At 41.4% G+C, this 27,552-nt stretch overlaps 1 protein-coding gene across 1 annotated transcript in view; it reads right to left on the reverse strand.

Annotated features, from left to right (window-relative positions):
- TES (testin LIM domain protein) overlaps positions 1-6,107 on the reverse strand; it is a 30,330-nt gene extending 24,223 nt beyond the window's left edge. Inside the window, exon 1 of the mRNA XM_063445094.1 lies at positions 5,958-6,107. Coding sequence (XP_063301164.1) covers positions 5,958-5,984 — 27 coding nt within the window. The 5' untranslated portion in view covers positions 5,985-6,107. The remainder of the gene's footprint in view (positions 1-5,957) is intronic.
- Positions 6,108-27,552: the final 21,445 nt, after the last annotated feature.

Genomic DNA, 27,552 nt, shown 5'->3' on the forward strand with positions numbered 1-27,552 from the left:
AACTTGGCACCATAACCACTGCAACATGTAGTAATGGTTATGGTACCAGCATGCCCCAGTTTTGTGTCAAACATTTTTAAACAGTTTGTGAAAAACAAAAAGATCCTCTCAGTACCCCTGGCTCTGCATTGTGATAATACAGATGTTAGACTTCTGCAATAATAATATTTCCTTCCTTATTCAAGTGATATTCATTGGCTGAGCATGTAGCTGGCCAGCTCAGCATGCACCTAAGACCTCATGCTTAGTTTGCTTCTGGAGGTAATTTTGGATGTGCCCGATTAAAGGGACACTCTATTGCACAAATAAAAAATAAATGTATTAAATAAATACAAATCACTGTTTGGTAGATATACAGGCATTTGATTTTTTTTTTTTCCCCATTTGGGTTATATCTCAGAACAGCTAGTAAAAGCTGCAGTCTCTTCTTTGAAGCCAGTTAAAGCACTCCTCCCCCCTTTTTGATCCTGTCCTAACTTTCTGTGACTGTCCAAATCACAAGTCTTTGCAAGGCAGGTGCTCTGGGCAATTGATGCTTCTTGAGTTTAGCTCCACTGAGCTAACCAAACCAGGAAGTAGCATTACCTGTTGTCTGATTGACAGCAAGAGGTATGTAACAAGGTTAATTTAAATCTTAAAAAATAAATGAAATAAAAAAGTGTTATGGGCATATGCAAATATTACAAGTTTTTAGAATGAAATGTATTTCTTAAGCTGTGTACCTTGTTTTTAAGAGCTTTTGCAAACTGCTAAGTTGCTAGAAATGGAACATATTGATTCTCATGCAATGTTTCTTTAATAAATTACCTCTTACCCAGGGTCCCATGTGAAATGACCAAGTCAAGACTATGTCATCTAATGATCAAGCGAAGATAGATTAGGTTTGTTTTTCTATTTTCCAAACATGACCTAATTGAAAATCTAGAGAATAAATTTGTGTACTTATTAATATTAGAGACCATGGGGAGAATTTTGGATGCAGGGACACGGCTCCATTTTATCAAGACTGAGAGGTTGTCTTGTTCAAGAGGGTTGTTATTCTATTTTACGGATATTGCAAGCATATACTTTAATCTTATAAACTCTGCTGTAAAATTATAATGGTATATGGTACATATTATGTTGTTTTTATGTCTATATTTACATTTTAATAAAATATTTTAAAAAGACAAAATGTCATTTATTCCAAGACTATACCTATTTTTTTAATTGAATTCTCAATTATTTATACATGTTAAGTAGAATAACTCTTACTAACAATATAATATCACTGCAGAGACCTGTACGGTGAGCCCTGCTAAATTCTATGCTTTAAGACGTTATAGTGGTAAATAGGGGAACCACAGTGGTTACAATAGTGCCAATTTGTATTGAGATCAACACTTTATGAAAAACGAAAAACAAATATTACACTCTTTACACACTTTTAGCTTTTCGGAACACAAAAAGGTATATCCCCACATGTTGTAGAACTACAACTCCCTTGATGCTTTGCATGCTTTTGTGGCAGATAAAGCATCACTTGAAGAGGGTCCTCAGGATGAAGATGGCTGCAGCGTCGAAGGATAGCTTCAGGTAAGTAAACCTACAAACATCTTCACCCCACAACCATTGGGCTCTAAACAAAGATGTTGCCTTTGGGGTTCTTTCCAAAATGTGCAAAGATCACTAAAACGGACCTCATTTTATATATATATATATATAATTAAATCCTTGAATAAATCAGTTCCAAAATACTTGCAGTTCCTCAAATTGGAGTATTTATTCCAGTGGTTTACTACATTCTGTTGGGTGGTTTGTTATCCCCATAGTTCCAAAGAAACTCATTAAAACTCACGTTCTATTATCGCAGGTTTTGTTAAGTTTAAGCTAGCCACCTTTGAAACACAGACATGTTTGGAGAGCAGCCATCTTTGTGCACACAGGGAATTTCGGATTTGGAAATGTGTCAGGTTTTAGTGACCTTTTATCCAGACTAACTGCAAATCATCCTGAATGGCCTCTTTGTTACCCATTGTCATAGACTACTACACTGGCCAGAAATCCTACTGTCCACTGTCTGAACTACTCTACATCTCTCACGGACAGAGACCATTAATAAAGCCCTAGTCTTAATCGACTCTGTTTGAAACTTGATATATAAACCTGGAGTTGTGCCTGGAACAATGAGCCTGTGCTACTTACGTGCGTCTTTTTGGAATAAACTTTCAGAGCTAATGGGTTTATTGGATGATTCCATTATTATTGAATAGATCCCAAATATTAACATAGTGAAATAGTCAAATTGCAATGCAAAAAAAAAAAAATATATATATATAATTTGGATTTCCATTTATGGACACAACAGGCAAACACAAATGTGCGATTGTAATATATTCTCTGATAATAAAATGCTGCAGAATACAATAAAAAAAAACAAAAAACCTTCGCTCACAAAGTTATTAATATTACCCCCTTACCATTTATAAAAACACACCCCTTGCATTCAACAAAGCTGCACCCCAAAGACGTGTTACCAAGTGCTCACATTGCTTAGAAAAAGCTGTGTTTTACTCACTTTAAATAGAATTATGAAGAATTGACAAGGATTTGCTCATTTGAAGTCCAAACAGTCAAACTGTAAATAGTTTAAATATTTTAGCTTAAAATTTGTAATTTACAGTCAATATAAAAGACGGAAGGCTTATAAAAATACAATGTTATATTGGATATATTATGGCCTTCAAAATAGTAAAAACAAATATGAGTGTGAAAATATTTACAATGGTTCAAAAACATGGCCTTTTTGGACTCACACTTGTATAAATCAAGAGTAACTCTAATCTAATCCGCAGGCCATCTATTTAGAGATATAGATTTTGTTGAAGTTCAGACTTTTTGATAAAATATGAAGTTCTCTGAGATATTATTAGTCATTTTAAGCAGCGGTTAGCGCAGATAAGCTCTTATGGAAAAATGGATAATAAACAAGGCAGTGCTTAGACCTTGTGAGCTTATTTGCGCTCATATGTCATGAGAGAATACTGGAATTAATGGTGGGATAGTAGGTCGCAGTCCTGGTTTATGTCATCTGCAGTTTGTGCATGAGAAAGAAATGCTATCAAGAAGCGTACTCTTCTGGTTAGGCTCAGTGCCAGTAAGCAGATAGCAGCTTTCTATTGGCAGGGACAAAGTAGTCAGGTCTATGATGACACACAGTCAGCGCATTATTTGAACATGTCATGTCACAATACTAAAATGACCTTTTATTAGTTATTTTAAAATTCAATTGCAAAAGATTTGGAACATTTATACAGAGCAACAATAAAAATAAGTGTATTTGTCAGTCACCTTGACCTCTACTCTAAAAAAAAGAGCATAAGGAAGCGTATGACATGCATACACTAAGAAAATAAAAAAACCTGCTAAGGAAACGCTTTACTGGCACCATAACCCCCACAGATTGCTATAGTGGTGATGGTTCTTAGTCTCCTGGTGCCAACCCACAAAAAGATGTCAAACCTACTGGGCTCCCGCACCACATCAGCTGTATCTGGCCAGCTATCTCTGTACAATAAAGTATGGCCAAAGCTCATCGGCTGAGAAAGTTGCATTACCATAAGAAGTACACTTTAGCACTGCATTTGATCTAACCAGATTTTTAGATAACTGGAAGAAGGCATTCAAGACAAGAGCCTTCTCAAGATGCATTTACAAAGGTTTTACAGAAACAACATAGGAGAATAATTTTCATCAGTTTGCCATAATTACGTGAAAAGTGGTGCAGATTTGTATAGCAGAGTAATCACTAAAGCGACGTATCTGTGGTTTCCATGGCGATTGCCTCGCTTTTAGAACTTTGCACCACTAAGTCTCCCTTAATGTCTCCAAACACAGCCAGTGTATATTACAGATGGCCTGTGTAACTCTGAGACACTGGCAACAACATGGTATGCAATGCTTAGAGGGACATTGACCTACATTTACTGAACAATTCTATAAGTAATAATAAGTGACATTATCAGTATGAGGGAATGTCAAAATGTTAAAATGTGATCGTTATTCTACCTGTAAAGGAATTCTCAGTATTTACACCCATGCTTAGCATTGAGTAGCATGGCAAAACAGGAGAATCCTCCCACATGTGGTTCTCCTACTCTCTATCTATACAATTCCTCCAGCAAGTTGGCTTCAGGTGAATGGAGTGACAGAGTCACCTCATTATGATGTTATTGTGCAGGTAGTGAAGCCAGCCTGTTGGAGTTATGATACCAGGCAGAGAAGTGAGATGAAGGAGGGTCCAAAAGGGTAGTTTTACAATACTGTAACCACTACAGACCTTTGAGAATGGTAGCACTGGAAAGGTAAGTATAATTATTTGTTTTTGGAGCTACTACAAGTGTACAGCGCTGCAGAATATGTTGGCTCTATACAAATAAATAATAATAATAATAATAATAATAATAATAATAATAATAATAATAATATCGTACAAGTTGTATAATTCAGTAAACCTTCCTGTAACCCAGCACAGAGATATTCCTCTCCCTGCAGCACTCTAGATCTACAGCACATGCACAAAAATTGCCTTGATCCTCAAATCCAGGAGGTGCATCGGACAATTTTCGGCATGCATGGTGAAATGACGCCAAATCTGAAATCCTTCGAAAATCTAATTATCTGAAGCAGGAAGCCCCTCTCCTGGCTGGATGTCTACCACTAACCAGAGGTGTGTTTTCAGCCAAATGTAAAATATTGCTGTCTCTTACAAATGGCAATGGTTCACATTATCAAAGAAATGGGGACAACAACGTGTATGCAGCAAAAAACACTGCGTTAAGATGTAGTAGTTGTGGTGCTTAAACTATCCTATACAATAAAGGCCTATAGTCACTACAACTTTACAAGTATATATACACCTCATAATATTCAAGAAACATGTTTGTTCAAATTATGATGCCACCAGTAATGCTGAAATGGCCACAGGTACCCAAGTACCAGATGAACCATAAATTAGTAGCTTTGTACAGAAAATGTTGGTATTTGGGTTCATGGCAGAACAAAATAAGTAATTTGTGGTATGGTGTTAGAGAAAGATTGAGAAGCAATGTTTCATAGTTCAACAGACCACATTCTGAGTTAGCAAACAGTGCTATTTTGTTATCAAATTGCAGATGCACTGGGCAGGAAGCAACATGGTTACAGTGTAATAAAACAGTAAATATGACTCATTCCATCTACAGCTCTATCACTGATGAGGACATGTCTGGAAACTTAACCCTGTGCAATCTTGATTGTACTTTGGAGTTATTTATTAGTCACAAACATATTCTGCAGTGCTCCAGCATGGGTAAAAATAAATATACAGGGCACATAACATACATAGACACAATGATAGATCAACAAACGTGGAGACAGCCCTGGCCCTGCTCAGACTGACAGTGTTGGAGTGGGGGTCAAACTGCACCCCTGATGGCTTTGTACTACAACTCCTACAAATCTCTGCTGGTCATAGCCATGAAACCCCATAATGAAAGTTGTACTATAATAAGAATTTAGGGAGGTGGCAACTTATTGAAAGTTGGCAAAAATATAAAAACACACAGATATAAGCACATGGTAAAGGTAGGTAGACAGACAGGTGGAGATATAGATAGATGTAGAGGAGCTCAGTAAGAACAAGAGCTTGCACTCTCAATCAGCTTATGGATTACTCTAAATTCTGGAGGAATCCTAGTTTATAAATAAATCAATTAAAACTCCTTGCAGAGATACATTATATTCCTGCACTTAAATTGCTGCCTTTAAGATCCATAGTGAGAAAGTGAACCTGATTATATCAGATCCCAGTAGAGACAATGAATGATCAGTATTGCTGGGTAAAGGAATACGGATAGATCATACACACAGCCCCAGGACAGGGTGTGCCCTCTCCCTGCACTGGGGAGCTATGAGGTAAGTGGGATTAGATCACTCACCTTCTTTACTTTGTTTTCTAAGTCCATGTCCCCTGCTGGCTAAGAGTTGTGAGGCTCTGGCTGTGAGGGGGGACTGGCTGGCTGTGGGTGACAGGGAGAGCAGCCGGGAGACCAGCTGGATCTTCACACTCAAACTTCCGCTGTCCTGCGGCTGCACGCTGATAGTGAACAAAAGAAAACTGTCAGCCAATCAGCTTCCCGGCCGCAGGGCTCTCCAGCCAATAGAATGCACGCCGGAATGTCCCGCCCCTGCTAGCAGCCCGCAGTCCGCAGTCAAGGTGAGAAGCAGCAAACTCCCCGCTGTAAGGTGATGGAATGTTCGGAGACTGACTTGTTACATTGTGTCAGGGGAGATATAGGCAACCTTCGGCTCTCCAGATGTTGTGGACAACATCCCCCATAATGCTCTTACACACATAATGCTGGCAAAGCATCATGGGAGGTGTAGTCCAAAACATCTGGAGAGTCGAAGGTTCCCCACTGATAGTACAGAGAGATACTCATACTGTGTGAGACTGGGCACTGATAGCATACAGAGAGATACTCATACTGTGTGAGACTGGGCACTGATAGCATACAGAGAGATACTCATACTGTGATAGACTGGGCACTGATAGCATACAGAGAGATACTCATAGTGTGTTAGACTGGGCACTGATAGCATACAGAGAGATACTCATACTGTGTGAGACTGGGCACTGATAGCATACAGAGAGATACTCATACTGTGTTACAGTGGGCACTGATAGCATACAGAGAGATACTCATACTGTGTTAGACTGGGCACTGATAGCATACAGAGAGATACTCATACTGTGTGAGACTGGGCACTGATAGCATACAGAGAGATACTCATACTGTGTTACAGTGGGCACTGATAGCATGCAGAGAGATACTCATACTGTGTGAGACTGGGCACTGATAGCATACAGAGAGATACTCATACTGTGTTAGACTGGGCACTGATAGCATACAGAGAGATACTCATACTGTGTTAGACTGGGCACTGATAGCATACAGAGAGATACTCATACTGTGTTACAGTGGGCACTGATAGCATACAGAGAGATACTCATACTGTGTGAGACTGGGCACTGATAGCATACAGAGAGATACTCATACTGTGTGAGACTGGGCACTGATAGCATACAGAGAGATACTCATACTGTGTTAGACTGGGCACTGATAGCATACAGAGAGATACTCATACTGTGTGAGACTGGGCACTGATAGCATACAGAGAGATACTCATACTGTGTTACAGTGGGCACTGATAGCATACAGAGAGATACTCATACTGTGTTAGACTGGGCACTGATAGCATACAGAGAGATACTCATACTGTGTGAGACTGGGCACTGATAGCATGCAGAGAGATACTCATACTGTGTTAGACTGGGCACTGATAGCATACAGAGAGATACTCATACTGTGTTACAATGGGCACTGATAGCATACAGAGAGATACTCATACTGTGTTAGACTGGGCACTGATAGCATACAGAGAGATACTCATACTGTGTTAGACTGGGCACTGATAGCATACAGAGAGATACTCATACTGTGTTAGACTGGGCACTGATAGCATACAGAGAGATACTCATACTGTGTGAGACTGGGCACTGATAGCATACAGAGAGATACTCATAGTGTGTTAGACTGGGCACTGATAGCATACAGAGAGATACTCATACTGTGTTACACTGGGCACTGATATCATACAGAGAGATACTCATACTGTGTTAGACTGGGCACTGATAGCATACAGAGAGATACTCATACTGTGTTAGACTGGGCACTGATAGCATACAGAGAGATACTCATAGTGTGTTAGACTGGGCACTGATAGCATACAGATAGATACTCATACTGTGTTACAGTGGGCACTGATAGCATACAGAGAGATACTCATACTGTGTTAGACTGGGCACTGATAGTATACAGAGAGATACTCATACTGTGTTAGACTGGGCACTGATAGCATACAGAGAGATACTCATACTGTGTTAGACTGGGCACTGATAGCATACAGAGAGATACTCATAGTGTGTTAGACTGGGCACTGATAGCATACAGAGAGATACTCATACTGTGTTACAGTGGGCACTGATAGCATACAGAGAGATACTCATACTGTGTTACAGTGGGCACTGATCGCATACAGAGAGATACTCATACTGTGTTACAATGGGCACTGATAGCATACAGAGAGATACTCATACTGTGTTACAGTGGGCACTGATAGCATACAGAGAGATACTCATACTGTGTGAGACTGGGCACTGATAGCATACAGAGAGATACTCATACTGTGTGAGACTGGGCACTGATAGCATACAGAGAGATACTCCTACTGTGTGAGACTGGGCACTGATAGCATGCAGAGAGATACTCATACTGTGATAGACTGGGCACTGATAGCATACAGAGAGATACTCATAGTGTGTTAGACTGGGCACTGATAGCATACAGAGAGATACTCATACTGTGTGAGACTGGGCACTGATAGCATACAGAGAGATACTCATACTGTGTTACAGTGGGCACTGATAGCATACAGAGAGATACTCATATTGTGTTAGACTGGGCACTGATAGCATACAGAGAGATACTCATACTGTGTTACAGTGGGCACTGATAGCATACAGAGAGATACTCATACTGTGTGAGACTGGGCACTGATAGCATACAGAGAGATACTCATACTGTGTGAGACTGGGCACTGATAGCATACAGAGAGATACTCATACTGTGTTACAGTGGGCACTGATAGCATACAGAGAGATACTCATACTGTGTTACAGTGGGCACTGATAGCATACAGAGAGATACTCATACTGTGTTAGACTGGGCACTGATAGCATACAGAGAGATACTCATACTGTGTAAGACTGGGCACTGATAGCATACAGAGAGATACTCATAGTGTGTTACAGTGGTCACTGATATAGCATACAGAGAGATACTCAGCACTGTACCAAGCAGGGCACATATACTCAGCACTGTATCAGAGAGATACTCAGCACTGTACCAAGCAGGGCACATACACTCAGCACTGTATCAGAGAGATACTCAGCGCTGTACCAAGCAGGGCACATACACTCAGCACTGTATCAGAGAGATACTCAGCACTGTACCAAGCAGGGCACATACACTCAGCACTGTATCAGAGAGATATTCAGCACTGTACCAAGCAGGGCATCTACACTCAGCACTGTATCAGAGAGATACTCAGCACTGTACCAAGCAGGGCACATACACTCGGCACTGTATCAGAGAGATATTCAGCACTGCACCAAGCAGGGCACATACACTCGGCACTGTATCAGAGAGATATTCAGCACTGTACCAAGCAGGGCACATACACTCAGCACTGTATCAGAGAGATACTCATCACTGTACCAAGCAGGGCACATACACTCAGCACTGTATCAGAGAGATATTCAGCACTGTACCAAGCAGGGCATAAATACTCAGCACTACACCAAGCAGGGCACGTATACTCGGCACTGTATCAGAGAGATACTCAGCACTGTACCAAGCAGGGCACATACACTCATCACTGTATCAGAGAGAAATTCGGCACTGTACCAAGCAGGGCACATACACTTAGCACTGTATCAGAGAGATACTCAGCACTGTATCAAGCAGGGCACATACTCTCAGGACTGAATCAGAGAGATACTCAGCACTGTACCAAGCAGGGCACATACACTCAGCACTGTATCAGAGAGATATTCAGCACTGTACCAAGCAGGGCATAAATACTCAGCACTACACCAAGCAGGGCACATATACTCCGCACTGTATCAGAGAGATACTCGGCACTGTACCAAGCAGGGCACAAATACTCCGCACTGTATCAGAGAGATACTCAGCACTGTACCAAGCAGGGCATAAATACTCAGCACTACACCAAGCAGGGCACAAATATTCGGCACTGTATCAGTCAGAGATACAGCATTGTTTCAGGCAACTAAATACTCAGCACTGTACTAAGCAGAGATATATTCAGCACTATACCAAGCAGGACACATACTTTGCGCTGTATCAGAGAGATCAGACAGAGAGGCAGCAGTCACTCACTGTATGAAGCATTGCTGATTTTGCTCTGCAAATCGAGGTTTCTTCCTCTAACTTGTAATAAAGAAATAATAAGTGCAGATTTCTGCAGAATATTGCTGAGTAAGCTTCCCTGGGTGTATTAAGTAGTGGTTTCCGTTTCTAACTTTAACACTATTATATTTAACTTTAAATAATCATCAATGTGAAGTTAGTATAAGTAAGATATATCTCCACTGCAGTCCATAACTGAATCCAGGGTTTTACAGGTCTGGGGCGGAAAACCTGATGGGAATAATGAGATAAACTGAATTTAATTTTCCATTGTCTAAGCAATTATAGACTACATGATGTGTGACATACAGTAACCCACTGTAACGCAACCTCTGGTCTCTCCCTCCCCTCACCAAACCCAGCCTCAATGCACAGCCCGAGTACTAGGAACATATTAAAGGGACATTCCAATGACCAAAACCACCACTAAATCTTCATGAGTTTGTTTTGGTACATAGAGCTTGCAATGCAATGTATTGGTGTGTGTGAAAAGTGGCAATGTTTATGTCTGTCAGTTTGCATCTAGTGGCTTCAATCAATCAACCAACCACTTACTTGTTAAGATTTTCACTAATTGTCAGCCTTCGTGTACGGTATCTCTGTGAAGAATCTGTTACGTTGTAAGACCCCAGTTCTTTTCAACAAGAAGCACTGGGCTGACCCCTGGATTATCTGGAAAACCTTATAGGAAGGAAGGAGCAACTGTCCTGGGGTAAATGCCAGGTTACCAGTACGTTTAAAAAGGGGTAAACTTGTATTTAAGCTAGAAGCACACTAGAGTTAAAAATGTTTCTTTTTGGTGCTAATGTGATCCTTTAATAAAGCAATACAAGTGAAGTGCTGTAGTGGCAGCTAAATAAATAGCAGAATATTTTTATTACGGGTACTTTGGGCCTATTTTTTAAGCATGGTCCAGGTGGTGCTCCCACAATACCCCTATGTTACTCTGGCCCAGTCCATATACAGGGAGTGCAGAATTATTAGGCAAATGAGTATTTTGACCACATCATCCTCTTTATGCATGTTGTCTTACTCCAAGCTGTATAGGCTCGAAAGCCTACTACCAATTAAGCATATTAGGTGATGTGCATCTCTGTAATGAGAAGGGGTGTGGTCTAATGACATCAACACCCTATATCAGGTGTGCATAATTATTAGGCAACTTTCTTTCCTTTGGCAAAATGGGTCAAAAGAAGGACTTGACAGGCTCAGAAAAGTCAAAAATAGTGAGATATCTTGCAGAGGGATGCAGCACTCTTAAAATTGCAAAGCTTCTGAAGCGTGATCATCGAACAATCAAGCGTTTCATTCAAAATAGTCAACAGGGTCGCAAGAAGCGTGTGGAAAAACCAAGGCGCAAAATAACTGCCCATGAACTGAGAAAAGTCAAGCGTGCAGCTGCTAAGATGCCACTTGCCACCAGTTTGGCCATATTTCAGAGCTGCAACATCACTGGGGTGCCCAAAAGCACAAGGTGTGCAATACTCAGAGACATGGCCAAGGTAAGAAAGGCTGAAAGACGACCACCACTGAACAAGACACACAAGCTGAAACGTCAAGACTGGGCCAAGAAATATCTCAAGACTGATTTTTCTAAGGTTTTATGGACTGATGAAATGAGAGTGAGTCTTGATGGGCCAAATGGATGGGCCCGTGGCTGGATTGGTAAAGGGCAGAGAGCTCCAGTCCGACTCAGACGCCAGCAAGGTGGAGGTGGAGTACTGGTTTGGGCTGGTATCATCAAAGATGAGCTTGTGGGGCCTTTTCGGGTTGAGGATGGAGTCAAGCTCAACTCCCAGTCCTACTGCCAGTTTCTGGAAGACACCTTCTTCAAGCAGTGGTACAGGAAGAAGTCTGCATCCTTCAAGAAAAACATGATTTTCATGCAGGACAATGCTCCATCACACGCGTCCAAGTACTCCACAGCGTGGCTGGCAAGAAAGGGTATAAAAGAAAAATCTAATGACATGGCCTCCTTGTTCACCTGATCTGAACCCCATTGAGAACCTGTGGTCCATCATCAAATGTGAGATTTACAAGGAGGGAAAACAGTACACCTCTCTGAACAGTGTCTGGGAGGCTGTGGTTGCTTCTGCACGCAATGTTGATGGTGAACAGATCAAAACACTGACAGAATCCATGGATGGCAGGCTTCTGAATGTCCTTGCAAAGAAAGGTGGCTATATTGGTCACTGATTTGTTTTTGTTTTGTTTTTGAATGTCAGAAATGTATATTTGTGAATGTTGAGATGTTATATTGGTTTCACTGGTAAAAATAAATAATTGAAATGGGTATATATTTTTTTCTGTCATATGGTGGCAGTAACCTCTGGGTTTTGCTCCTCCCTGTGGACAAGACCTTTAACAAGCTATTTTAAAAGGATCCTCCCCCTTTAGGTATAAATACTGAGCCCGCAAAACCTACCCCAGTCTTTTTTCTTGTCCCGATAGGGATGGACAGGACTTTCGTCGTCTGGTGCGGCACACGGGATGTTGTCTGGGGGATCCGGTCCGAGAGCTGCCCGGGTGGTAAGCTGAGTGGCCCATGCTCCGTTGTCACACCGTTACGGAGTGTACAGAGGCTGTTGAATTTATGCCGAGAAGGTTTCCGGCAAAACGCTTCCGGGAGGCGGAGCTCGCTCTGAGCAAGCGCACAGCGGTGGAACGCACGCCCTGGTGGTGTTTGCGTTCCACCTAAGCTTCCGGGTGCGCAAAGACGCATGCGCAAACGGAAGCTTAAAGAAATACACACACACCAAAAAAAAATGTGAAATTTAAATTTAAAAGCTGTGCTGGTACCCACTGACAGCATGGATGCAGGTCAGAAGTGGTACGCCGTGTCACCTGCCCCCCCACACGGCTCAGAGGTATTTTGAGGTAAGATTAATAAAGAAATCTTTACTTTGAAATACTTTCTGAAGAAGATCTATATTTTAAGAGCCTCCATTTATTTTTTACAGATATGTCTAGTCCACCTGAGATGGATAAGGAAAAGCTAACCCCCACGCCTAGAAAGGCTACGGTGAAGTCCAAACATATTGTTTGTAGCGAATGTGCAACTCCTCTCCCAGACGGGTCTAGGAAGAAAATATGCAGTCAGTGTACTGCAAACTCTTTGGAAAGAGATAAGCAAAAGGATATGCAATCTTTCCTATCCTGGTTCCAGGAGAATTTGTCCCAGACCTTGGACACGATTAAAGAATCTAAAAGGGTAGAAGCCCCCATTCAACAAAAGATTAATAAAAGAAAGAGAGTTTCTTCATCTGAATCATCTTCGGGAGAATGTTCTTCTTCTTTCGAATCAGCGGATTCAGGTTCCTCGTCGAGTGAACCAGTGGGGTTTCCTTCTGAGGCAATCCGTAAATTTAATAAAGAAGTAAATCTGACAATCCTACCTCAGGGATCAGAAAATCCAAAGAAAGGCTTTTCTGTGCAACAGAGCCTAGTTGATTTTATATTTAGGGAATGGAAAAACCCGGAAAAACGTGCCTTTATTTCCAGACACTTCAAGGATGTCTTCAGGCTGGCTAGCGACGTTATGTGGGAAGATCTCCCAAAAGTTGATGTTCAGGTGGCACAAATTGCCAAGAGAACCACTATCCCTATAGGAGAAACTGCAGCATTAAAGAATCCTATGGATAAAAGAGCCGAAACCTCGTGTAGGCGGGCTTATCAGACAGCCGGCTTCCAATGCAAAGCCTTACTGGCAGGAGCAGCAGTAGCCAGAGCAAATGAAGTGTGGCTAAATTTAGTACAAGAAAATTTATCGTCTGGTCATGTTGATGATCTGAGTCACATGTTTCAGAACATGCATTTGGCGAATTAATTCCTTTTGGATATGTCCATTGAGGTGCTGAAATTGGCCTCCAGGATCATGGGTTTGTCTTCTGTGGCAAGAAGTGCCCTATGGTTGAGGTCTTGGTCGGCAGATACAGCGTCTAAGGCAGTCCTTTTTGAACTTCCTCTGGAAAAATCTAAATTATTCGGCGCTCCCTTAGAGGAAATCATAAGACAGATGTCTGAAACCAAGAAGGCACTTCCGCAAGATAGAAAGTTCTCCTGGAGACCGGGGTACAGAAATTACCAATCTAAGGGTAGGAGATCCTTTCAAGAGAGACCAATTTTTTTTTCAAAGAAAGGATAAAAGCCGGAAATTTGAAAGTAATGAGGTCAAAAGATCCTTCAGAGACAAGGGGAGACGTTTTTGACGCCAGAGGTGTGGGAGGACGGCTCCAATATTTTTTTCCGGTGTGGGAACAGACCACAGAGGATCCCTGGGTTCTAAAGATTATCCGAAAGGGACACAAGATTATTTTTCTGGAAAAAACAAGATCAAGGTTTCTACTATCAACTTACCAGTCTGCAAAAAAATCTCGAGCTCTAGATTATCAGACCAGGCTGCTTCTACACAAAGGGGTTATAGAAAGAGTTCCAAGAAAACAGGAATTTCAGGGAGTCTATTCGAGACTATTTCTGGTTCCAAAACCGGACAACTCGTTTCGGCCCATTCTGGATTTGAAGAAGATAAATCAGTTTATCCCCTATCACAGATTCCGTATGGAATCAATCGCATCAATTTTTCCTCTATTACAAAGAGGCGACGTTATGGTAAAGATAGACTTAAAGGATGCGTATCTTCATGTTCCGATAGCCACCGCTTCAAGGAAATATTTAAGATTTGCAATAAGAAGAAGAAGTCACACCGTTCATTTCCAGTTCAGGGCCCTGCCATTCGGTCTGTCATCCGCTCCAAGGATCTTTACAAAGATCCTGTCTCCTCTAACTGCTCATTTGAGGGAAAGGGGTATTTCAATTATCCCATATTTAGACGACTGGCTTCTAGTGGCACATACCGAAGATCAACTACACGAGGATCTGCAGGTCACTATAAGGTTTCTTCAGGACCATGGCTGGATCTTGAATCTAAAGAAATCAGTTTGTGTTCCAACAAGAGTTATAGAGTTTCTCGGCTTCGAGATCAATTCAGACTCCATGTCAATATTCCTTCCCAAACGAAAGAGGAAAAAGATCCGAAAAACGATTTCCAACCTCCAAAGGATGCAAACTTGTTCCTTCAGAGAGGCCATGAGTGTGTTAGGTCTTCTTACGGCCACCTTTCCGGCGGTCAAATGGGCAAGATCAAAGGTCAGACCCTTACAGTGGAACATCCTGACTTCCTGGTCAAAGAAGGAGGAAGATCTGGACGAAATATTCCTGCTGTCCCCTCAGGTGAAGACGCAACTAGATTGGTGGAAAACCTCAGAGTGCCTTTTAAAAGGTTTATCCTTTCTACCAAAGGTCTGGCTAATAGTCACCACAGACGCTTCAAACTCAGGTTGGGGAGCCCACTTAGGCTCCACCATGTTCCAAGGAAAATGGTCTTCCAGGGAAGCAAAGGAATCGACAAATTTCAAAGAATTATTGGCGGTTCTGTATGCTCTTCATCACCTCAGACCTTGGCTACTTCAAAGAGCGGTCAAGATACAGTCAGACAATCGCACGGTAGTCTCTTATATCAATCGACAGGGAGGAACCAGAGCAAGAAGGCTTTACAGTCTTTGTACAGAAGTTATGGAATGGGCCCAGAGATATCTAGAAGACATCGCAGCGGTTTACATAAGAGGCAGCGACAATGTAATAGCCGACGATTTAAGCAGAGGGAAGTGGGACCAAAAGGAATGGTCTCTAAACCCAGACGTATTCAGAATCTTGACTGGGAAATTCGGAGTTCCAGAAGTAGATTTGATGGCAAGAGAATCAAACAAGAAGGTTTTCCACTTCGCCTCCCTATTCAGAACGGATCAACCCAATTGGATAGACGCTCTATCGATAAGGTGGGATTTTCAGCTGGCTTACATCTTCCCACCTCTGCCCCTGATCCCAAAGGTCCTCCTCAAGATACGAACGGACAGAGGATATTGGCGATAATCCCTTATTTGCCAAACAGAGTCTGGTTTGCGGCCCTAAAGAAGATGACTATCAACTATTGGGAGCTTCCCATTTCAGTTCATCTCATTGTGAACAGGAACCTACCCTTGAAAGTACTGGAAATGTTCAGGTTGACGGCTTGGCTACTGCAAGGCTGATCCTTCGAAACAAGGGCTTGCAAGATGAGAGAATAACAGTCTTACTCCACGCCACTAGAAGATCAACTTCTAGGATATACTTCAGAATTTGGTCCAAGTTTCTTCACTGGGGTAGGGATCACCGGGTCTCGATATTGCAACCGTCAATAGATAACATTCTTCAGTTTTTGCAAGACGGCTTTGACGCAGGCCTGGGAGTCTCAACTCTCAAGGTTCAAATCTCAGCTTTGAATTTTTTTCTTATTAAGGATTTGGCAGCCAATGTTTTCGTCAGAAGATTTTTTAGGTCCATCAGCCTCAAGAGACCTCCTAAACGATCGGTGTTTCCGACGTGGGACTTATCCCTAGTCCTTCAGGCCCTTAGTACTAACCCGTTTGAACCTTTGGAGGAAGTTCCTTTAAAATTTTTATCTCTTAAGGTATTGTTTTTGGTAGCCATCACGTCAGCCAAAAGAGTGGGAGAACTTCACGCCCTATCCTCCTCAGATGAATTCACCATTTTTCATGAGGACAAAGTGGTTCTTTACCCGAGACCATCTTTTCTTCCGAAAGTTTTATCTTCAAAAATGTTAATCAACCTATTATTTTACCTTCCTTTTTTAGTGCGCCCTCATCCCTTCAAGAACACAGATGGCAAAAGTTGGACGTCAGAAGAGCGTTATGTATATATTTAAACAGAACAAAGGAGTTCAGAGTTTCGGATCACCTGTTTGTTAATTTTCAGGGTCACCTAAAGGGCAAGGTAGCTTCCCGTGGGACCTTATCTCGTTGGCTTATTCAGGCTATCGATTTGGCATATTCTTCCTCAGGTCTTCAGTCTCCTGCTACAATCAAGGCCCATTCTACTCGAGCCATGGCTACCTCATGGGCAGAAAGAGCACTTGCATCTCCAGAAGTCATTTGCAAGGCGGCATGCTGGTCGTCCTTCAACACCTTTATCAAGCACTACCGGCTAGACATATTCTCTGCCTCTGAAGCTGCTTTTGGGCGTAAGGTGTTACAAGCCGTCGTGGCATAGGTCCCGCCCCGAGGGATTCTTGCTATATCCCAGAGGTTACTGCCACCATATGACAGAAAAAACAGAAATTTTTACTTACCGTAAATTCTTTTTTTCTTAATATGGTGGCAGTATTATTACCCTCCCTTTTTATTAAAGAATTTTTTGCATTTGATGTTTGCTTGGTCTGGTTTCTTTACTTGTCACGTACTGGGGTAGGTTTTGCGGGCTCAGTATTTATACCTAAAGGGGGAGGATCCTTTTAAAATAGCTTGTTAAAGGTCTTGTCCACAGGGAGGAGCAAAACCCAGAGGTTACTGCCACCATATTAAGAAAAAAAGAATTTACGGTAAGTAAAAATTTGTTTTTTTTGTTAAGTTGCCTAATAATTATGCACAGTAATAGTCACCTGCACACACAGATATCCCCCTAAAATAGCTATAACTAAAAACAAACTAAAAACTACTTCCAAAAATATTCAGCTTTGATATTAATGAGTTTTTTGGGTTCATTGAGAACATGGTTGTTGTTCAATAATAAAATTAATCCTCAAAAATACAACTTGCCTAATAATTCTGCACTCCCTGTAGACTTATAATAATAATAATTATAATAAAAACATAAATACTTTTATGTATATAGAAAAGGTTTATTCACTTTACGAAAAACTGTAGTGAATTAAAGGGACACTATAGTCACCAGAACAACTACAGCTTATTGAATTTGTCCTGGTGAGTGGAATCATTACATTCAGGCTTTTTGCTGTAAACATTACAGCCTAGTGATAACTTCACTGGCCACTCCTCAGGTGGCTGTTAGAGATCCTTCCTGGGTCACGGCTGCCTAAAATGCATTCAAACATTCAGTATCTCCTCCCTCTGCATGCAGACACTGAACTTTCCTCATAGAGATTCATTGATTAATTTCATCTCTATGGGGAGATGCTGATTGGCCAGGGCTGTGTTTGAATTTTGCTGGCTCTGCCCCCGATCTGCCTTTTTGTCACTCTCAGCCAATCCTTTGGAGAAGCATTGTGATTGGATCAGGCTACCACTTCTGCTGATGTCAGCAGGCAGTGGGCAGGTCTAAAGGAAACAGTGACAAAGTAAGCAGCTTCAGGCTTGAATACAAGTAAGGTTTTACTATATTTAGGGAGCATGAGGGAACCAGGGTGGCTAGATGGTGGTGTTAACCCTATAGGGTCAGGAATACATGTATGTGTTCCTGACCCTATAGTGCTCCTTTAAAACCTGATTGGCATAACTGAAATTCAAATATTCAAGTTGTAGCTATAGCTTAGTTGGAGAATTTTGCCATTTAGGTTTCAATTTGCAATAAATTGAAGTATGATGAATAAACCAACAATTCTATAATTATTAATACTCCTTGATTCATTACAGTTTAGGCTTTTCTCAAGACTTGCCTCCCTTACTGATATTACATAGAGTGATAATGCCTTCTCATAAGGTCTTTTTTTAACAGGCATTTGTTTTATTGGGGATAGAGTCCTTTACTTTTAATTGGGGGTAGATAGAGGATTGAATACTACCTCTTGCTAACCAAGCAGGGGGGCATGTCACTATCTCTGTATTACAGTGCAAATATTGGACAATGGCATGCCCACCATCATTTACTTATTTAGAGGCCTCATCTTCCCACACATGGAGGGGGGTTGGGTGGAAACCTGCCCCCCAATGAAAATTACATTTACAGCCCACAACCACTACCACTGGGTGGGGGCTGAAAGGAAGCCATTAAATCCACCCATTGCCAGCACTGCTGTGTCTAGGGGATGACTTAATCAATGGGGCATGATTTTATTAACTCCGAGTCAAAGTGTGCTGTACAATATAAGCCATAAAACCTAATGTTCCCCAAAAGTACAGGTGAAAAGTCATACCTCACCAGACAGGGCTTGCTCTCAATAGTCAACTGTCCAAAAAATGCTTGAATCGCATTCATCTAATCATCTAAATAAGTTTATAACATGGCTAAAGTTTGATCAAGCACAGAATTCCAGGCTATCGGTGAGTAGGTGCCAGTCATAAACAAGAAGTTGCTCAGGCTCCATGGAAGGGGGCTCCCTCTTAATTTTAGTGGTTTTCATTAACTCTCCACCTCATTTGCCTTCCTTCCAATCAGCACCCTTCTTGGAGTCCTGGTGTAGTACTGAGTTGCTGTCTGACCTTAGGCCGAGTGGGAGTTTTAGATGGTTGTCGCGTATCTCCCACTTGTGGGACTTTTTCCTGCAGCTCCCAGGGGTGGTAAATGGGATTAGCTTGGCCGACCACATTTGGCTTTACTAAATATGAGAAGTGCCATTGCCATTGGAATTTGGTCCATTTAACCTGATTTTGTTAATCAAGGAGGGATGTGCATGGGCATAAAATATGGTTTGGTTCGGCACTTCCAAAATTCGGGACTTTGGTTGGGGTCAGGAATTCGGCACTTTGGCAATTCCCTAACCCTTCCCCCAACCCTAACCATTACCCTAACCCTACTAGGATTAAGGGTAGAGGTAGGGTTATGGTAAGAGGAAAGTTGGGGTAAGGGTTAGGGGTACGGTTTGGGTTAGGTGTAGGGTTAGGGCTAGGGTTAGATTCCTGTCATCATTCCCTTAGTTTTCCCTCTTCTGTTTTGTCCCTTTTCAGAAATCCGAATCACTTCGGCATTTCTGAAATTCAGCAATTCGGTTCGGCACTTCCGGAATTCGGGACTTTAGGAATTCTGCAATTCTGAACTTCGGCACTTTGGGAATTCTGCACTTTGGCAATTCCCTAACCCTACCCCTAACCATAACCCTAACCCTAAAAGGGCTAAGGGTAGGGTTAGGGGAAGGGTTAGGATTAGAGGAAGGTTGGGGGGTAATGGGTTAGGGGTAGGATTAGTGGTAGGTTTGGGTTAGAGGAAGGTTGGTTTAAGGGTTAGGGCTAGGGCTATATTACGGTCATCTTTCCCTTAATTTTCCCTCACTCTCCTGTTTTGTCACTTTTTAGAAATCCGAATCACTTCGGCAATTCGGTTCGGTTCGGCGCTTGCGAAATTCGGGACCTCAGGAATTCTACAATTCTGGACTTTGGGAATTTGGCACTTCGGGAATTCGGCACTTTGGCAATTCCCTAACCCTACCACTACCCCTAACCATAACCCTAACCCTAATATGGTTAAGGGGAGGGGTAGGGTTAGGGGAAGGTTTAGGGTTAGAGGAAGGTTGGGGTAAGAGTTAGGGGTAGGATTAGTGGTACGGTTTGGGTTTGAGGAAGGTTGGTTTAAGGGTTAGGGCTAGGGTTAGATTCCTGTCATCATTCCCTTAATTTTCCCTCATTCTCCTGTTTTGTCACTTTTCAGAAATCCAAAGCACTTCGGCATTTCCGAAATTCGACAATTCGGTTTGGTTCGGCAATTCAGGACTTCGGAAATTCAGCACTTCGGTAATTTGAACATTCAGAAGCATCCGAATGTCCGAATTGCCGAAATTTGCCCGAATTTAAGTTCGGAACAAAAGGAATTGAACATGTCTACAATCCAGGTAAAATCCGGTGTTCAGTAAATACTCTGTAGGTGTCTAAATAGTTTGCTGTGACGTACCCAGTATGTTTTTAAATAATGTGACTTCCACTCTATTGACAGGAATTAATTAAAGGAACACTCAAAGCACCATAACCACTACAGGTCATTCTAATTATATTACTGCTATAACTCTCTGGGCATCATGCCAAGGTTTTTTGTCAAAACATGAAATTGTTTAACAGATTTCCACTCTCAGTGATCTCAGACTTTTATTCTAAAAAAAGATGGATGCTAAATACAGGGATATTCTTGAGCAAAACCTGTACAACTCTGTGCGTGATTTGAGGCTGGGACTGAGGTTCACCTTCCAGCAGGACAATGACCCCAAACACACTGCTAAAGCAACACTTGAGTGATTTAAGGGGAAACATGTACATGTGTTGGAATGGCCTAGTCAAAGCCCAGACCTCAATCCAATAGAAAATCTGTGGTCAGACTTAAAGATTGCTGTTCACAAGCGCAAACCATCCAACTTGAAGGAGCTGGAGCAGTTTTGCAAGGAGGAATGGCCAAAATCCCAGTGGTAAGATGTGGCAAGTTAATCGAGACTTATCCAAAGTGACTTGGAGCTGTGATTGCCGCAAAAGGTGGCTCTACAAAGTATTCACTTTAGGGGGGTGAATAGTTATGCACGTTGACTTTTTCTGTTATTTTGTCCTATTTGTTGTTTGCTTCACAATAAAAAAATTAAAAAACACCTTCCAAGTTGTGGGCATGTTCTGTAAATTAAATGATGCAAATCCTCAAACAATCCATGTTAATTCCAGGTTGTGAGGCAACAAAACATGAAAAATGCCAAGGGGGGTGAATACTTTTGCAAGGCACTGTACACAATATTGCTTCTTAATAAAGAGATTGAAGTAACCATAAACATATCTCTTGCTAGATATATAGATATGAAGAGAACCAGATCCAGACTATCTGGACACGTTTGTAGAATGATTTAAAACAAATATTTGCCAGATATATCTTTTATAGCCTTATGAATATATCTTGCCAAAAAATAATCCTTAAAGACTTGGTGAGTTATCTTGTGTGTTGCTTCAAGCCCAGCACTAATTATGTATCTCTGAAATAGTGTAGACATTACTTTGACAACCATCACTAATGAAATATCTTTAACAAAACAAGCAAAGTAAATGGGGGTTAATGACATAATAAAACACAAAAAAGGAATGTGGGAGATATATGGTTAATGTTGATAGACCAATGTGAAACTTAAAAAACACACTATAGTGTTTGAAATACAAACATGTAGTCTTAAAGGGACACTATAGTCAACAGAATCACTACAGCTTAACATAATGATTCGGTGTCTGTAGAATGTCCATGCAGGCTGAGCACTGTAAACACTGCCTTTTCTGAGAAAAGTCAGTGTTTACATTGCTGCCTAGTAACACCTTTAGTGGCAGTCACTCAGATGGCTACTGGAGGTGCTTCCTAGTCTAGTGCTGCACAATGGGCAGCACCTACATTCAGCATCTCCACACTCTGCATTGAAACACTGAACGTTCCCATAGAGATGCATTGATTTAATGCATCTCTATGAGTAGATGCTGATTGGTGCAGAGCAGCATGTTTCCTATGGGAAAGTATTGGATTGGCTGAAATCATCAAGATTGATGATCTCAGCCATAGAGGCGGGGCCAAAAATGGTAAGTTTAAAACAGATCTGAGGGGGGCCAAAATCTTGGAATCTGCCTTTTAGGCACCCATGGGTTATAGACTCCAGAAAAACTACAATAAGCTGCAGTATTTTCTGGGTCCTGTAGTGTCTATTTAAGGCATGGAAGCAGATATTTCGAAGTTGTAAGAGTTATGAAAATCATGTGCCGAAGATTATGTATTATTATTGTAGAGTGGCAAAGATATCCAGTAGTATTTGTAATAAAACAGAGCATGGTATGACAGTTTTGTTCATAGAAGGATATATTGTTAATAAGTCGATCATCTTCTTAGAGAGTTGAATGAGTTTCTACACATGTTGGGGCAAGATATTGGTCGAATAAAATGTTACTGTTTGTTTTATCTCATTGTTTAAATTCTGAGCCCAGTTCTTCCTCCCTGTGAAGTATTATATAGTGCCCTTGTATTGAAAAATATATAAATAAGGGCAAGAAGTAATCCTGTTTATTATTGTGACCTACTGAGCCTGCCACGCCAGCGGAGTGGAGATATTACCGATCTCCCGACGCTGAGCCGGCACCTCAACACCTACTACTTGTTGCCCCGTTACCCCTGCATTAGGGGATATCCCGGTCCCCATGGGGGTTCACAGAAGCAAAAATGGAATTGCCTCAATACCAACTTTGTGAACCACATGGCGCAACCAAGATGGCCTCCTTGTTGGAGCCACAGCTCAGCCAACCAACTCCTGTGGGCCAGGAGTGGAGAAATTTGTTTGCTGCCAGATTTGATGCACTCTGCCAGGACCTCAGGCATAGAATCGACAGCCGACGCAAGGTACCTACCCCTCCTGCTACCCTGCTACCCAAGAAAGCTGACCATACCAACCGTTCCCCATCTAGGCTGTGGGCCTTCCTATGGGGGAACTATGGTCACGGGGGCACTTGTTCTCTTTATGACCTGTAACTATAGTATCAAGAATACAGGAATCGGTGGCTTAACTCACCTTTTGCAGCGTGACGTCCAGCATAACCTATATGGTTGTGGGAAGGAAGGGAAGAACATTGGTTCTGGCGAGGAACTATACACCTGGTTTTGGCCTCTCTGAGGCTTGCTGACACACAGAATGTTATTTTGCTGCTTCCTTCTAGAGGAGAGAGCTTATGCATCTATGTCTATTGTGCTTGTTCACCTCCTGATGTCTTTCTCACGTGTTTTCTCCTCATATTGTCAGTTTCTACAATCCATAGTTGTTTATTTTTTCGATTTCTCTGCTACTGACAAACTTTCAGTTCCGAACTTGCTACATCAAACATGTTATTAAACAAAATAATAGTGCCTTTCATTCACACTTACATGGTTATACTGCTCCTATTTGTGAATTATGTAGGCTTCATACTGTGTAATGTCGCTGCACATTTCATGTATTTTGTTTGCACCACAATAAAGAATATTGACAACAAAAAAGATACATTATAGATTATCTCAGAGCATAAGAGCTATCCAGCCACCTGCTGCAGCACACTTTGGTCAAAACAAAATATATGAATACATTAATGTAATTCCAGCGTGTAGGAATTGGCTCCAATCTGTGCTTGCCTGAAGTTTTAATTTCTTCTTTCTATGTCTAACTTTATCAAATCTTACTCAAGAGGCTGCTTTGCATGCACTTAACAGAGCAGGAGCTAAAAACTTCTAAAGTAAACACACTCTGCACTCTGGAAAAAAAGAATCTTGTCATCTGTTATTGTTCTTTTAAATTATATATATTACAATACTGAATCGTCTCTCATTAAAGACCAAAATAAAAGAAGGATACAAAAATCTTGCTATTTTAGCTTGAACGTGAACAGTATTCAGCCCCGCTATCGCAAGACAATAAAACAATGTCCATATTTTGGCAGATGTAGTAATATTTACACAGTGGTATCTGTAGCTTATCTGTCCATCTTTGCACATTGAGTTTTATTTACTAAACCAGAATTTATAAAATTGCAGCAAGTCATTGAACAAAAAATACTCGGTCAAAATAATTCCCATAGACCGGGCATGACCAAAAGGTGGATCCCCAGATGTTTTAAAACCACAGCTTCCATGATGCCTTGCCAATCCATGATGCCTTGTAGTTATTCTACATCTGGGTATCTACCTGCCAGAGACGTTAATGATTACTTCTGATGATAAATCATATCAAAAGTTTTTCTAACAGATTGTGATCATTTGAAAAGCACATCCAATAGAATTAAATTGAGGACCAAGTTGGAAAAATTGTTAAGTAGAATTTTTTTTTTACTTTGTGTTACTGTCTATAATTTGCAATGACCTTGTCTGTTTCCAGTTTGAGAACAAACACCATTACATTGATTAAATGTCTCGCGATTCAATAATTCTTAGAAATGGCAGTGGGAACGTTTTTGGTGTTAAAAAAAACCAAAAAAAACTTTTTGTGTGGCATTTGGCAGTTTACATTTCTATTGTGTACTTGCAGTTTGCAGTTTATTGAAGTCTAAATGTTTTAAGTGACTTCCAAACATTCGGTTCTTGGTTTACCAGTTCTCTATTTTCAGATTATATTTGTAGACAGTTAGACTGTAATATAAGTGGACATGGTGCATTCCTGAGTGGATAAATTATTATTTTGTTATATAGTTAAATAGTAAATATGCCTTGGTTAAAAAATAATGTTTTTTTTAATGTGATATGATATTATAAATCCAATACTGTACTAGAACGACGAGTAGCGGAGAGGACAGCTAACAGCATGCTTCATTTTCTGTAACAACAGCAAACAATAAATACAGTAAAAATGGACCACATTCCTTGTACGTTATGTCAGCTACAGACAGTCTTCTAGTTCCTTATTAGTCAAATGAGGGAAAAAAACATCTGGTGATGAAGCATCTACGACATGTCCTTGTTTGTAAAGATGCCTTAAAAGAGCAAATTTTTAGTTTAGGAGAATTACACAATGCATCATGTAAAATCCCTAACTGGTAAACAACTAGTTAGATAATGTATAGATGTAGCATCAGTTACTGGTTACATGACAATAGATTCTTATACCTCCCAAGTGCCCCTATTTAGGAGGGACAGTCCCTATTTTGGGCCAAAATCCCTCTGTCCCTCCTTTCTTTTCAAATATTATTTATTGAAAAACTATTTTTCAAATATATACCAATCAAACATATATCCAATGAACTAATAACGCAATATACGTCTACACATATAACAATATATTTTCCCACTTTTCTATATTAATTTCCCCCTTTTCAAGGAGCACCATATTGTTGGTGTGTCTGAGTGTATATCAGAACTCTGCAGCAATAATAATCACACTAATGTGTCTTTTAACTAAAATAAAAGTGTTTATAAATCAGTCTGTATAAAGAAGATACATTGTTTTGGTTTTAAATTAATTTTAGTTTTAAAAGTTATTAGTAAGTCCACTAAAATTTCTTAGAACAGCTCTGCCCCTGGCCACACCCCTGTGTGTGTGATGAGACAATAAGTAGGTTTTGCCCAAATTAAGCAAATTGTTTGTAGTTAATCCCCACCCCTGTCACATATAGCCAGTCCTCACTAATAGACACCTTAAAGGGACACTCAACTGGCAAAATACAAAATAAATATAAATCACTGTTTAGTAGACATACCCCAAATGAAAACCTGCCTGAATTTTATTCTGCATTGTTTCATTGGAGTTGTATCTAAAACGAGCTTGCAAAAACTGCAGATATCTTGTCTGCTGCCTTTGCAATCCCTCCTCTTCTAACCCCACCCAGACTTTCTGTGGCTGTCCAATCACAGACATCCTAAAAAACTAATTGTGAAGTCTTTGCAAGCAGTTGCTCTGTGCAATTGCTGCCTCTTGAGTTCAGTGTAACTAAACTGAGCAAACCAGGAAGTAACAGGACTTGATGTCTATAGAAATATATTATCAGTAGAAACAAAGAACGCAAATTGTATAATACTGTATAACACCAAAAAAATGTTAAGGTGGTATATTGCACTCACAAAGGTACAATTGATTGTAGGCACATAGAATGACTTTAAATATGGGACCTTCGGGGGGCGGGGCCGGACCGCCGAGCTGGATGGACGCAAGACAGACCAGCTCCAGCAAAACTTGAGCCTTTCAGCAATTCAACTGAAGCTTTCGCCAAAAATTCCGGCCAGCAACGGCGGCCCTCGACGGGCATAGTGCACCGGACCCGGGGAGAGGCTAGCTCGCCGAGTTTTAGTCCCCTGGGAGGGAAATCTGAAATTGAGGCCTACTCGGGCGGTGAGTGGAGCGGATGGCCGCTGCCCCGCTATCCCCCGAACGGCGCCCAGACCTGGGCCTAGGCCCTCGAGGAACCGGCTCCGTTCCCCCCCCTCTGGACCGGGGGGGTGATCCCGGTCCTCACCCTGAAACCCTGACCGACATGACTGGGACTTGGGCCTTGCGGAACTGCCAGAGGCAGAATTTAAAATGGCGGAGGACACGCACCTACCTTTAAGATCCCAGCGGGAGAAACACACCCCACACACGCCGCATCTAAAGAGGCTCAACAGCTCTACGGGATCAGCCACCCACAAGCTCCAGACGTATACCCGCAATATGCCGTCCTACTGGGACACTCACTTACCTCGAGGAATCCTCTTTAAGCTCTCGGTTCCGGTAAGGAGAGGGATCAGCAACCAGCGGTGGGGAAAAGGGCACAGAGCGCCAAGCCTGCATCTACCTGACCGGCAGAACACATTAGCCCCCACTCTGCAACACATCTCCTTATGGACACTCACAGGCACCACATGCAGCACTGTCTACCCAGCCCACAGATGCCGCAACAGGAGCAGACCACAAGACAACAGCGGGAACAAGCTGACTCCATGGAAGGCAGGACTTTCAAGACACGAAGGGACTTTATAAGCATGCCTAAATAGTCTTTACTCTCCCTAGTATAACCATGACGAAATATTACCTGTCTTCATGTGCTAAATGCATCCATGTGTAGCTATAAGTGGCTAGGGGTTGATGGTGTATCTTTCAGGCCTTACCTAATGCATCCATGTGTAGCTAAGGGGCGTAAGGGGTGATATTGTATCGTATATACTTAAGCATGTACCTAACTAACCTAAGCAATTACCTGCATGTAACCGTATACTCATTACTTGATATTATGCTAGCAATTACTAAGCGTTATAAGACTCATCTACTAAA

Source organism: Pelobates fuscus, chromosome 3, assembly GCF_036172605.1.
Source record: "Pelobates fuscus isolate aPelFus1 chromosome 3, aPelFus1.pri, whole genome shotgun sequence".
Classification (NCBI taxonomy): Eukaryota; Metazoa; Chordata; class Amphibia; order Anura; family Pelobatidae; genus Pelobates; species Pelobates fuscus.